At 47.2% G+C, this 13,023-nt stretch overlaps 1 protein-coding gene across 1 annotated transcript in view; it reads left to right on the top strand.

Moving 5' to 3' along the window:
• Positions 1-13,023, top strand: part of Ext2 (exostosin glycosyltransferase 2) — a 139,826-nt gene that overhangs the window by 120,530 nt on the left and 6,273 nt on the right. Inside the window, exons 11-12 of the mRNA XM_041641297.1 lie at positions 9,653-9,796; positions 11,910-12,038. Of these exons, the coding sequence (XP_041497231.1) occupies positions 9,653-9,796; positions 11,910-12,038 (273 nt within the window). The remainder of the gene's footprint in view (positions 1-9,652; positions 9,797-11,909; positions 12,039-13,023) is intronic.

Below are 13,023 nucleotides of genomic sequence, written 5' to 3'. Positions count from 1 at the left end.
AGGTGGAGCTCAAATAAGATGACTAATCTCCATATGTCTGCATGTACAGACAGACAGACAGACAGATGGGAGCTGGCTCCACAGTTAAGAACACTTGCTGCTTTTACAGAGGACCTGAGTTTGATTCCTGGCTCACAGTCACCTATAACTCCAGCTGCAGGGGCTTCAGCACCCTCCTCTGGCCTCTGGACACCAGCATGTGTGTGTGCGTGCATACACACACACACTTACACACACGCACACACACTCTCCTTATATATAAGTATGTGTGTGTATACACAAACTATCACTATATGTGTAGTGATAGTTTGTGTTTTAACAAATAAAGCTTGTCTGAAGATAAGAGTGTGGAATTAAGCCACTAGAGGCCAGGGAGTGGTGGCACACACCTTTAATTCCAGGACTTAGGAGACAGAAGTAGATGGGTCTCTGTTAGTTCAAGACCACTCTGAATGAACTACGTGAGATTGATCCAGTCTAAACGAGAAACAGAGTTAACACAAAGGTGATACTTGGGATCCCAGGCCTTTAATTCCAGAGCTAGGGAGGTGGAGATGGGTGATATGGCTGGGTGGAGAGGGGAATATAAGGTGGAAGGAGACAGGAGCTCAGTACAGTCTGAGGATGCAGTCTGAGGAGAGGATCGCCCTTTGGTATGAGCATTGGTAGAGGCAAAAGATCTCTCTAGTGGCTGGCTGCATTGCTTCTCTGATCTTCAAGCAAGCTTTATTTGTCAAAACACAAAATTTCACTACATATGTGTGTGTTATAATATATTTAAATATTTTAAAAATATTGATGGGAGCTCAGTAAATAACCAAGAGCCAAATATAAATAAAATAGAAACATCCCATCTCCAAGCTATGGACTTTAATATTTGTTGCTGGATTTCCTTTCTAGAACTCAGTGACAGTACTGACATGTATGTGTATCTCTCTCTCTCTCTCTCTCTCTCTCTCTCTCTCTCTCTCTCTCTCTCGTGTGTGTGTGTGTGTGTGTGTGTGTGTATGTGTGTGTAGTTGTAGTAGTACAGTAGGTCAACCTCAAGTGTCATGCCTTAGAAGCCATCAACATTTTTTCGAGCCAGGGTCTTTTCAATCGCCTTGAATTCATCCTGTACTTTATTCTAGGTGGCCAGTGAGCCCCAGAGATCCCAAAGACCCACACGCCTCTCCCTCCAGTGCTAGGATTACAAGCACACACCAGCACACCTTGCTTCTTGCATGGGTGCTAAGGACTGAACTCAAATCCTTATGCTTTTATGGCAAGCACATCACCAGCTAAGCTAACTCCCTAGTTTTGCGCCTGATATTTTGAAGCTATTTGCTGTTGTTTGCTTGTGTGTTTGTAACCTAGACTGGCTTCACACTTGTGGTCGTACTGCCCCTCCTTCGGCATGCAGTCATCACCCATATGCACTGTCTCACCAACTCTAGATTTTTTTTTTAATGCCATGGAGTACAGCCTCTGTTGATAGTTTAGATTCCCTTAATTTTGCCTTTTTCGGTAAACTGTCCTGAATCATTGTTTGGCAGTATGTGGGACATAAGTTGTTATGGAGGGTTTGTGTTAGCTGATTGTGGATCAAAACTAAACAGAGAGCAGAGTGGTGAGATTGCTCAGGAAGTGACCATTTGAAGTTTATTCATGAGGCTGGAGAGGTGGCTCAATGGTTAATAGGACTAGCTGCTCTTCCAGAGGACCTGGGTTCAATTCCCAGCACCCACATGGCAGCTAACAACTGTCTGTCACCTCAGTTTCAGGGGACCTGACACTCTCACAAGGACACACATACAGGCAAAACACCAATGTTCATAAAATAAAAATTTAAAAAATAAAGTGATATTATTTTTTAATGGGAGTTCCTTCATGCTTTGAAGTTTGTTGGGGCCCAACAGTTTTCAGGTATCCTTTCTTCCTCTGTGTGAGGAAAAGAAGGCACTTGTCAGGTTTGCTCTTGCCCATATCCCTAACTCAAGTGATGAGCGCCACCTCCACAGCTGCTGTTTATTTATTACTTAAATAAACGCACATCATGTACCCACTGCCAAAGCCCTGCCCCAGTCAGACTGGACAGATGAGAGTTCCACCGAACCCCTGGAGGGCTCCCATGCTCCTAGTTTTCCTGCTGGGTTGATTGATTTTAATGAAAACTCTTCCATGGCTTGAAAGGGTCCTTCAGGCAGACTGAGGTGATCTCACAGGTTGATCTTAAAACATGCTGTTTACCCATGTATCTGTCAGTGCTGGTCAGCATTAGGAAACTGGGTGACAATGTCTGGACTCCCCTGCTCTAGATGTCTCTAGTCAGCATTGTGCCTCTGTTGTGAACCAAGGCTCTTAGCTTTCCACAGAGCTCCCTCTTAACAAAGCACCATCTGCGGGTGTGATGCAGAGTCTGGCCTAAGAGTGAAGCCCTGTGCACTTCTCAGCAAGCTGCAAGTAAGGTGGGTTTGGGGCCTCGAGAGAAGGCCTGGTGGGGAAGAACACTAGCCAAGCTTGCCATACCAGTGTAAGGAATCAAGTGAGACTCCCAGCACCCACATGAAAAGCAAGGTGGGACCACACACATGCCCATAGCACTAGCATTGATGGAGGAGCAGAGACAGGGATGTCGGGCTTGCTGGCCACCAGCCTTAGCTCCATGTTCAGTGAGAAACCTTGTCTCAGAAAACACCCAGTATTCTGGCCTCCATATGTGCATGCATGGACACACACACACATGAATGAATCCTGTAACTGGCTTCTCAATGGAAGCCAGCCAGCTACTGCCTCCACATCTGGTCCACATGCAGGACAGAGCACACTCTCCTGAAGGAAAGCATGCTGCCCTGAAGTACAAAGGATGAGACCACTCATTAAAGACCTTTACTTGTTGCTGACTCCTTTCAGCTCTGCCTTGCCCAAGCATGAGACCATGAGACCACAGGGATTGAGCTAGTTCATAGAGTTCTGTGTCACTGTGATTCTTAGCAGCTGACACAACCTAGAAATATATGCAAGGAAAAACATGAAACCTTTGGAACCATGTTTACACATATACACTGCCTCTTAGCCATGCTGTTGCTTTCTATCAGGAGAGACATGGGTCTTGCTGTGTAAACGAAGCTAGCCCCTTAGTCATGGTTATCCTGTGCCTGCCTCCTTCATCCTGGAGTTACAGGCTTGCACTGTCCTGCATAGCTTCCCCTTCCTGCACTTTTGTCTCTGTCATCCTGAAACTCATCTCTGTAGTCCAGGGCAATATGTGGGACTGTGCCTTGGGGGGGGGGGGGGCTGTAACAGTCACTTCAGAGAGAGCCTGTTTTGATGTTGGTGTCCTGATTGCACCTCCAGATGGACACCACGTGTGGCTGCATCCTTCCCTCTCCTTCTCTGAGGAGGAAGGAGGCTGACTCAGAATGCAGCACGGTGTCTCTCTTCAGGAACATTTATGGACCACCCTCATGAATATGGCATTTAACAGAGTGCACTGATCCAGACCAGTCTGTTCAGAAATCCACAGCCGGAAACATCACCCTGGGAGGAGGAAGGAGCAGAGACCTTTCCCTATGAGGACATTAGCAACCAGCTAATCCAGATGGAAAAGGGAAACGGAAACGTGGCGCTGTGACTGGGCCAGTGGGGCAGCCGTCTTCTTTGGCCGTGTGCCCTGTGCAGTGTCTATGGATGCAAGAGTCCAGTTAGCCTGCCTCTTAAGACTGTGAACAACGGCAAAAGTGCTTTGCCTTACCCGGTGGGAAGCCACAGAAGACCTCATGGCTTTCAGTTTGGGGAACTGTTTGTTTTGTTGCCCAGGTAATTGCATCTGTTAGTCCTGAGAATAGAAAAATCTCTGTGATTAGGAAAAGGGTGTTTGGGGTTAAGAGCATGGAAGGAGCAGCGGTAGGAATATTCTGTAGCTGTAATCTGTATTCAGATAGAAAGTCCAGAGTGTTCCGGGCTCTTCCTCCTCAGGACTATGCTGCTAACTGTCCACGAGGGTGCTCTTTAGAAGGCCTGTGACTAGACCAGAGTAGAGTAGGAAGCATCGTTGATGTAGGTGGGAGGGGACGCCTCCGAGTCCCACCCTGCAGATGCAAAGGGTCTGACGCCGGAGGAGAAAGGAGTGGACTTGGAATGGGGTGCTCCACGAGGAGAGGGGCACAGAGTGGACAGTGCTGCTGCTCTGGCTGGGAAAATGTCTACTGTGTGCATACCAGTTTGGTTCTATCCTGGCTGATTGGGCGGGGGGGGGGGGGGGACATCCCATTCTGCTCCCCTCATTCTGATCCTGTAGTCAGCTGCAGAGTTACAGATGAAGTGGCAAGGATGGCGTCTTGATTGGATCCAGCTGCCTGGAGTAAGTCAAGGCCAGGGGCCTAGAAAGAACAGAGCTTAGGCAAGGCTCCAGGGGAATCCAGGACTCAGGACAAGGACTCCTCTGGTGCCTTTCAGCACACTGCAGTTTGGCGGCCTGTGACTGGATGTCATGGATTACGTCCTGGAGAGAAGCTAAGTGACTTCAGCCAACAGGAAGATCTCCATACTGAAACCTTAACAGCATTTGACCCTGAAACTGAGAGATAACAATAACAGTAATAACGAAAAGGGGATGATAGTGATGATGGATGATGGTGGCAGGTGGGCTGGGGGAGGGCCCTTTGAGAGCAGAAGGGGACTTGCCTTCCTTTGATTTCAGTATCCAAGTCAACAGGAAAGGCAACTGCTGTCTTCAGCAATGCCGGTAGAGTTGGATATGGGCCTGTGTCCTTCCTTTCCAGCTGTTTAGTTGTGTGTGCTCAGGGCCATTCAGACACTACTGTCTACTTAGGAAGCTTAACCAGCAAGGTGCTGTGACTTGGGTGTCCTGGTCCACAGATAGAGTTATGACTGTTCGTGCCCTGCCTCTATAAAACCATCGTTGCTTCGTACTATTTTAATCTGCTGAAGCACAGACTCCATACCAGAGAGCAAACAGCAGCTCACACAGCCGGGTAACACTTGACATAGATTCCTTTGTCTGCAGCTATTAGGATGATCTCTGTAGCCCATTAGGTCTGTTGGTTACAATATGGTGTTAATGAAGCCAAGGTTGTGAGTCTGAGAACCTGGTAGATGCACTGGTATCACACCAGGGAAAGCTCTCCTTATGACCCCCAGACCACACCCATGAAGCAGGTTAGATGTCCCATAAAATCCGGAGATGATTGAGGAGTCCTGGGTAGAAAGTGTAATGACAGTGTAGTGACTCAGCAAATATTCTGTGTCCCCCTCCCCCAGCTTCAGTGACTTGCTGTGGGAGACTCTTCCTGTGCCTGTCACACTCAGAGTCCTCATGCTTGTCACTGACACTAACCACAAGTGTATGCTATGCAGGCCTTTTTCCATGGCTGAGTGCACTGTTCTGGCTGTGATAAAACTGGAAGGCCCCACCTCCCTTCCCAGCCCCTTTGTGCCCTCAGCAGCCAGTGAGGGGTGCTGTGGTGTGGTGTGTACTGCTGTTCTTCGGACTTGGATACCACAGTGAGCCAATCTCCGTCCTGATCCAGTGGGAACTCTCCTGGAGAGAAGTAAATAATCACTAGCTAAAGTGATAGCACAAGTGAAAATTTAATAAAGAGGAGCAGGGGCTGCAGGTATGTGATGGGGGCGGGGGTTGGGTACCAGTGGCATTTGTCTGATATGAGATGCTAAGCGGGCCTGTTGAAGGTGTTGATGCTTAAGCAGAGGCTCCATTGGTGATAAGGAGCCAGCCTTTTGTGGCTAGAAAAATGTTCCAGAAGACACAGCAGAAGCAAAGGGCTTAGGGTCTAGTCAGGATCACAGCGCACAAAGGAGAACATGGTGAAAGCTGATGTGGCGGTGGGTCCTTGTGTATGATTCTTGGTGAAATCGGAAGCCATTGTTGTTTGTTTTACAGGTGGAATGTTTCTCTAAAATTTCCAGGAGATGTTAGAGGTTGAACTATGTCCCCTCATAAACGATGCGTTTAAGTTCTGACCCTCACTCAGTACTTCATGTTGTGACTTTATTTAACAATGGGCTTTTCGGAGTTAACTAAGTTAAAACGAGACCACCAGGGCGGGGCCTGAATGGTGAAGACTGGGGTCCGTGCATAACTGGAACTTGGACAGACTTGAGTGAGGAAAATTGATTTTGTAAGGATGGAGGGCTAGTTGATGCATCTGTTGGCAAAAGAGGAGGAGGAGAAGGAGGAAACAGAAGAAATGATAGCCAAGCACCACAAGCCAGGGGCCCGTTAGGGTCTTTGCCAACAGCTGTCAGTGGGACATGGCCCTGACAACCTTGACTCAAGGCTTCTGGTCTCCTGGAATTCAGAAGCTTCTAATCTAAGCCCCTAGTGTGTGGTTCTCTTATGAGAGCCCCAAGTAGCTCCAAAGGAGGGGTATTGCTGCTAACCACCCGGCTGTGCCCTGGAGAATGGCATCCACATGTTCTCCTCAAGCTCAGTGTCGTAAAGTGATGGGAAGCTGCTTGTCACTCTGGAACATGACCACATCACTTCTATAGATAAATGTGTAACAAAAATAACATATAACGCTAGGAAAGAGCCCAGAGGCCAGGAATACCTGTAGTTCTTCTAGACTAGTACTGTTAGAGATGCTGGCCGGTTCCGGTTTGAGAGGAGAGAAAGAGGTGGCTGACCCGGAATCTGGTTGGAGCTCCAGGGAGTGCAGAAGTAAAGTTAGAGGTGGCTGGAAGTAGAGCCAGCAGGACGTTGTAATAGATCTGGAAAGGAGGACAAAGGCTGCCTGGGCATCTGGGCTTGAGCTAGTGGGGCAACTGACTGAGAGAAGCTTGAAGGGTCTTTCTGAGATGTGAGATTGAGTTCTGTTTGAGCCATTCTTAACTTTTCCTGTAAACACCATCCTAGATACGGTACCAGTGGCAAACTGAAGAAACACTTCTACTCAAGTTCTAGCTGGGTGAACTAATGCTTTTATTGGACTTATCGACAGGAGCATGAATGAGCCCCAAAAAACTGAATTGTGGAGCAGTCCCACCCCAGCATGGATGACTGCTTCCCAAAAGCAGTGTAGAAAGTGAAGTTCCCTTCAGCTAATCCTCCATTTTCCATACACAGCACCTCCTGAGACCATAGCAGCTTGGAAAGGATTGTGCACAGCTGGGAGAAACAGACAGAAGAAAGGGAATGGCTGCAGTCTCAGGGAAAATGGGTTGACCTTCCGGTCGCTCTCTGTGTGAAGGAACTTAAGCTTCCACAAGCCTTATCTGGTGAGGTCTGGTGCAGGTAACCAGTGCTGTCAGATGACAAGGTGCAGAGTACACACTGTTCAGCATGGTAGTAGAGAGAACCTTTATTTACCCAGGCAGGGTAGCCGGAAAGACGCTGGATATCTCAGTGGCCTGCAGGGCTGAGCAGATATGAAGTGATGAAATTAGAGCTGGGATTTAAAGTAATGAGATGAATGAGATTCCCTAAAGAGAGGGACTGAGGTGAGGCCTTTGGGGGTGCCATCCTTTAGACGCTGCTGAAGGTTGGCCCAGCTGAGAAGAAAATAAGCTTCACAAGTAGGCAGCAAATTATCCCTGATTTATTGAGCTCCTTGTGTGGGGGTGGGAATTGAGGGAGTAGTGTATGCTTGGATTAAAAAAAAAAACTTTTTATTGTGTTTTAATGTATTTTTGTGGGAATGGATCTGCCATGATGTGTCATGATGTCCATATGGAGGTCAGAGGCCAGCTTGCATAAGTCACCTCTCTCCTACCATGTGAGTCCCTCAGGATGGAACCCAGGTCATCATGCGTGGCAGAAGACACCTTTGCCCATTAACCTGTCTCACTGGGTCCCATGCATACATGCAGGTGCACGTGTCCAAGGCCCATGTGTACATGCAGGTGCACGTGTCCAAGGCCCATGTGTGCATGCGGGTTCACCTGTCCAAGGCCCATGTGTACATACAGGTGCACGTGTCCAAGGTCCATGTGTACATGCAGGAAGGTGCATGTGTCCAAGGCCCATGTGTACATGCAGGTACACGTGTCCAAGGCCCATGTGTGCATGCAGGTGCACGTGTCCAAGGTCCATGTGTACATGCAGGTGCACATGTCCAAGGCCCATGTGTGCATGCAGGTACACGTGTCCAAGGCCCATGTGTGCATGCAGGTGCACGTGTCCAAGGTCCATGTGTACATGCAGGTGCACGTGTCCAAGGTCCATGTGTGCATACAGGTGCACGTGTCCAAGGTCCATGTGTACATGCAGGTGCACGTGTCCAAGGTAAATGTGTGCATGCAGGTGCACGTGTCCAAGGTCCATATGTACATACAGGTGCACGTGTCCAAGGTCCATGTGTGCATGCAGGTGCACGTGTCCAAGGTCCATGTGTACATACATGCAGGTGCACATGTCCAAGGTAAATGTGTACATACAGGTGCATGTGTCCAAGGTCCATGTGTGCATACATGCAGGTGCACGTGTCCAAGGTCCATGTGTGCATGCAGGTGCACGTGTCCAAGGTCCATGTGTGCATGCAGGTGCACGTGTCCAAGGCCCATGTGTACATGCAGGTGCACGTGTCCAAGGTCCATGTGTACATACATGCAGGTGCACGTTTCCAAGGCCCATGTGTACATACATGCAAGTGCATGTGTCCAAGGTCCATGTGTGCATGCAAGTGCATGTGTCCAAGGTCCATGTGTGCATGCAGGTGCACGTGTCCAAGGCTCATGTGTACATGCAGGTGCACGTGTCCAAGGCCCATGTGTACATGCAGGTGCACGTGTCCAAGGTCCATGTGTACATACATGCAGGTGCACGTTTCCAAGGCCCATGTGTACATACATGCAAGTGCATGTGTCCAAGGTCCATGTGTACATACATGCAGGTGCACGTGTCCAAGGCCTTTGTATACATACAGGTGTATGTGTCCAAGGTCTTTTCTTGATCGATCTCCACTTGAATTTTTTGAGGTAAAATTTCTCACTCACCCTGAAACTCACTGATTTAGCTAGGCAAGCTGGCCATTGAGTCTCAGGGGTCTGCCTGTCCCTGCCCTCTGCTGTGATCACAGGGGGACACTGTGTCCCCACTTCTTTCCTGTGTAGGTTCTAGGGATCTGAACTCATGATCCTGATGTGTTCAAGGTAGACAGATGAAAGCTAAGCCTCCGCCCCTCAGCCCCTTCCTTGTTTCTCATTGGTGTCTAGTGCGCTGTTCTGTCAGTCTAAGCGCCATCTCTGAGGATTTCCCAGATCTAGAATCGGTTGTTCTCAGAATGTTCCAGAGCATAGAGCAGTGAAGTGCTGACTGTCAGCACACATACAGGGAACTGCCGCCCCACCAGACCCTGCTCAGAGCTCACAGTAAGTTTGTCTCATTTATCAAACAGCTAAGTTTAATTTTCTGAATGCTTGTTATGCAGAGGAGGGAAGACAGTCTGTTCCGTGTCTAGCTGGCATAGACAATACTCAGCAAGCCCTTTTTCCACATGAAATGACACATGATGTTCTAGAAGAAGTCAAAGTCCACCTCTACCTCTGAACACTGGTGGGATGCTAGCACCTGCTTGGTGGAGTCCTCAGCAGCCCACCCTGACCCCAGGTGTCTGTTGAGGCCAGCCTGGGAACCTCAGTACTCGGTGCTCATCTGAACTGGGGATGGCTTATCGGTGTGCTCTGTCCCTAGGTCTGGCGGGAATTTCCTGACCGGCTGGTAGGCTACCCAGGCCGCCTGCATCTCTGGGACCATGAGATGAACAAGTGGAAGTACGAGTCTGAGTGGACCAATGAAGTGTCCATGGTGCTCACGGGTGCGGCTTTCTACCACAAGGTAAGGGCGTGTGTGGCACCTGTTTGACTCGCTTGCTTAATCTTCCAGGCTTTTGCTGGGTTTAGAAAAAGGTTTTATCTAAAAAGCTTGGAAGAGTCATGTTGTATGATACTCTTTCTAAATAAAAAGCACCAAAAATTCATATCAACATGTGAGGAGAAGCTGCATTTTCTTGTATCATTTAGAGACAGCTTGGTTGGGAGGTGCCAGAAAGGCCTTCTGTTCTCTACACACACATACATATATGTAGTTGCACACATTCTCACCTGTGCACTTTTTGCTATTAGTGTTTTCTCAGGCCATTCATCTCTCTTTATAAACAGTTATTTTGTAGCATAATTGGTAATAAGCCACTGTCTTAATATTTCTTAAGTTATGTATTTCTCTACCATTGAGTATTTAATTTTTGTCATTTCAGATAATGTTAGTATCTAATGTTTAAGTAGCAATTTATATCCTTTTTGTAACTATTGTGCTTGTGACTATTAGGTTCCTAAAGGTATAATTACAACAGAAGGAGTGACTGCTGGGTGTCTTAGATTCCTTCATTGCCAATGCCAACAGGACATGAAACTGACTGCCTTGCCATTCTTTGCATAACAGTACATTTAGAAAATTAAACTTAGCTGTTTTGATGAATAAAATTAGTCTTACAGTGTGAGTTCGGACCAGATTCTGGTAAGGATGCTGTTTCCTGTGTGTGTTCTGAGAGATGACTTAAGATTTGCTTTTATACTGAGCATGGTGGCACATGCCTTTAATCCCAGAACTTGGGAGGCAGAGGCAGGTGAATCTCTGAGGTGAAGATCAGCCTGGTCTACAGAGTGAGTTCCAGGGCAGCCAGAGCTGCACAGAGAAACCCTGTCTAGAAAAGCCAAAAAACAACAACAACAACAACAACAACAAAAAACAGATTTCCTTTTATTACTATTTTTGTTATGTAGATGTGAGGAGGGAGGCCTGTATGCACATGAGAGCAAATACCTGCAGAGCCCAGAGGTATTGGATCCCCTGGAGCTGGGGTTATAGGCAGTTGTGGGCCACATAATGTGGATGCTGGAATTTGAACCCAGGTCCTCTGCAAAAGCAGTACCTCCTCTTAACTCCAACCCCTTACTTTTTTAATTAGGGCAAGGTTGGGTACTATGCTTTTGATTTTAGAGTATTGCCCTCAGCCCTGCAGTCTCCCTGACAGCGTAGGGTTTAATTAGAAGACTCAGTCGTCACAGAGTTAATGTGTAGAGCGCTCTGCTGAGCCTGCTCTCTTGCTGGCTGTCAGCTCGTCTTTGCTGCTTCCACTTTTCTGAGATTCTAGGTCAAGATAGAGGTTTTGGTCTCAGTAAAACAAACAAAACAGACTACTGTTGATAGCTTCGGGAGTTTATCATGATTGTACATGCTTATCTACATGTTCAGACATTTGCTTTTAGAGGCAGGATCTTCCTAGGTCCCCAGGCTGGCTTTGAACTCACAATCTTCCTGCTTCAGGCTCCCAAGTGCTGGGACTAGGGGAACACACCTCCACATGTGGCCACTTAGCTTTGACCTGTTAGTTTCTAGTTTACTCATGGAGTTTATGGTAATTTCAGGTTTGCCTCGCCCTTGTTTGGCTTCTGTAAGCATATGCCTTCACTCCTAGCTCATGGCGTGGCCCACAGAAAGACTTGCTGGAGCAATCGATGTCTTGACCACTTGGATGTTTGGCTCACACTTTTTATTAATAGGAAGACAATGGAAATATTTCTCTTACTTTCTATTTTGCATTTATTGAATGTTATACTTTAAAGGGACTCTTAGGAAGGTGAGCTCGCTGTGCCTGGTACCGTCCATCTGCCCCTGCCACTTATCCAGGAATCTGCATTAAAGTAAATCGTAACTTAAGAAATGAAAAGCACATACCTACCATTTTAATTTTTTTAGTGATGTGTGTGTGTGACATAGTGTCCCACGGTGCACAGTACCAGCCCATTTTAAAGGCGCTAGGCCACTTAACCTCCTTTTGCCTAGTCAAGTCTTGTGATTAACTTTGTCCTTGTACCACCAAGTTACCCTTGATATTCCAGCCAGGGAGAATTACTATTCTTTATTTCTTCCTTTTTGTCTCATGTGACAGTATTTTAATTACCTGTATACCTACAAAATGCCTGGGGACATCAAGAACTGGGTGGATGCTCACATGAACTGTGAAGATATTGCCATGAATTTTTTGGTGGCCAATGTTACGGGGAAAGCTGTCATTAAGGTGAGAGTCTGTGCCACCCCCTTGCTTGGCTGTCTGGAGCCCAGTATTATTCCCTGGCCCAGGGAAGCTGTTGGAACAGTAAATAGGTACTGCTTTCTGTACAGAGAGTAGAGTGCTTATGCAATTGTCCTAATCTTTGGCTTTAAAGATCTAACTACCATTATTTTAAAATACTTATGACATAAAATACTAAAAGGTAAAAAAAAAAAACAAAAAAACAAGGTCTTTGGACCTGAAAATATATATTTATTCTTGAAACACTGTGTTCAAATCAGAGCCCAAGTTATAGATCAGTAGTATAAGCCCACTTGTGGGCTATTAGAACTCCATGTGAAATTGAGTAGTGCCAGAGGCTTCTCAGCCTGAAAGCGTCACCATCATCGGAGTTTAGGCTGGCAGCTTGAATGGCGTCTCACTGAGTCCCCTGTCATGTGCCCCAGGACTCAAAGCAAAGGATTTCAAGAAAAATGGAAAGTGTAAATTGTGGGGGCTGCTTTCCAGGGACCACAGACCTTATATTTCTTCTTTAACGTGTGGTTAGCTGTGACTGCTTGATATGGGTGGAGTCTGGGAGTCTCGGCATTGCCCTGGTTGGTGTTATTCTCCCTTCCCTCCCCATTTACTCATCTTCATAGCAGCCTCCCTGGCTTTGCTAGAAGGATCACCCAGAGTCTCAGGCTTGGCAGTGAGTGTTAAAGGAGTCAGGGAAGAAGAATTAGGGCGTGGGCTGTATAGTTATTTTCCTGACCAAGGGAACTGGGAAATGAACCGGCATCTTCAGGAGAGGTGCTGCTCCAGCTCTGGGCCTTAGAAGAGAAGGAGAGAGGCTGCCTGTTGGGACCAAGGTTAGACTGCAAGCTGTGGGAGGCTGTATTTCACTGCCCGCATGACTGCAAGAACAAATGGTGTTTATACAAGGACCTTGGCAGTGAGAAAACAGTCATTAAACAGGAATTAAGGAGCTTGTCATCACGGCTTCTTTCCA

This window comes from Microtus oregoni, unplaced genomic scaffold, assembly GCF_018167655.1.
Source record: "Microtus oregoni isolate MIOR12 unplaced genomic scaffold, Mior012 000068F_ref0000429, whole genome shotgun sequence".
In the NCBI taxonomy this organism is placed as follows: Eukaryota; Metazoa; Chordata; class Mammalia; order Rodentia; family Cricetidae; genus Microtus; species Microtus oregoni.
This window is presented reverse-complemented; position numbering and strand designations above follow the sequence as displayed.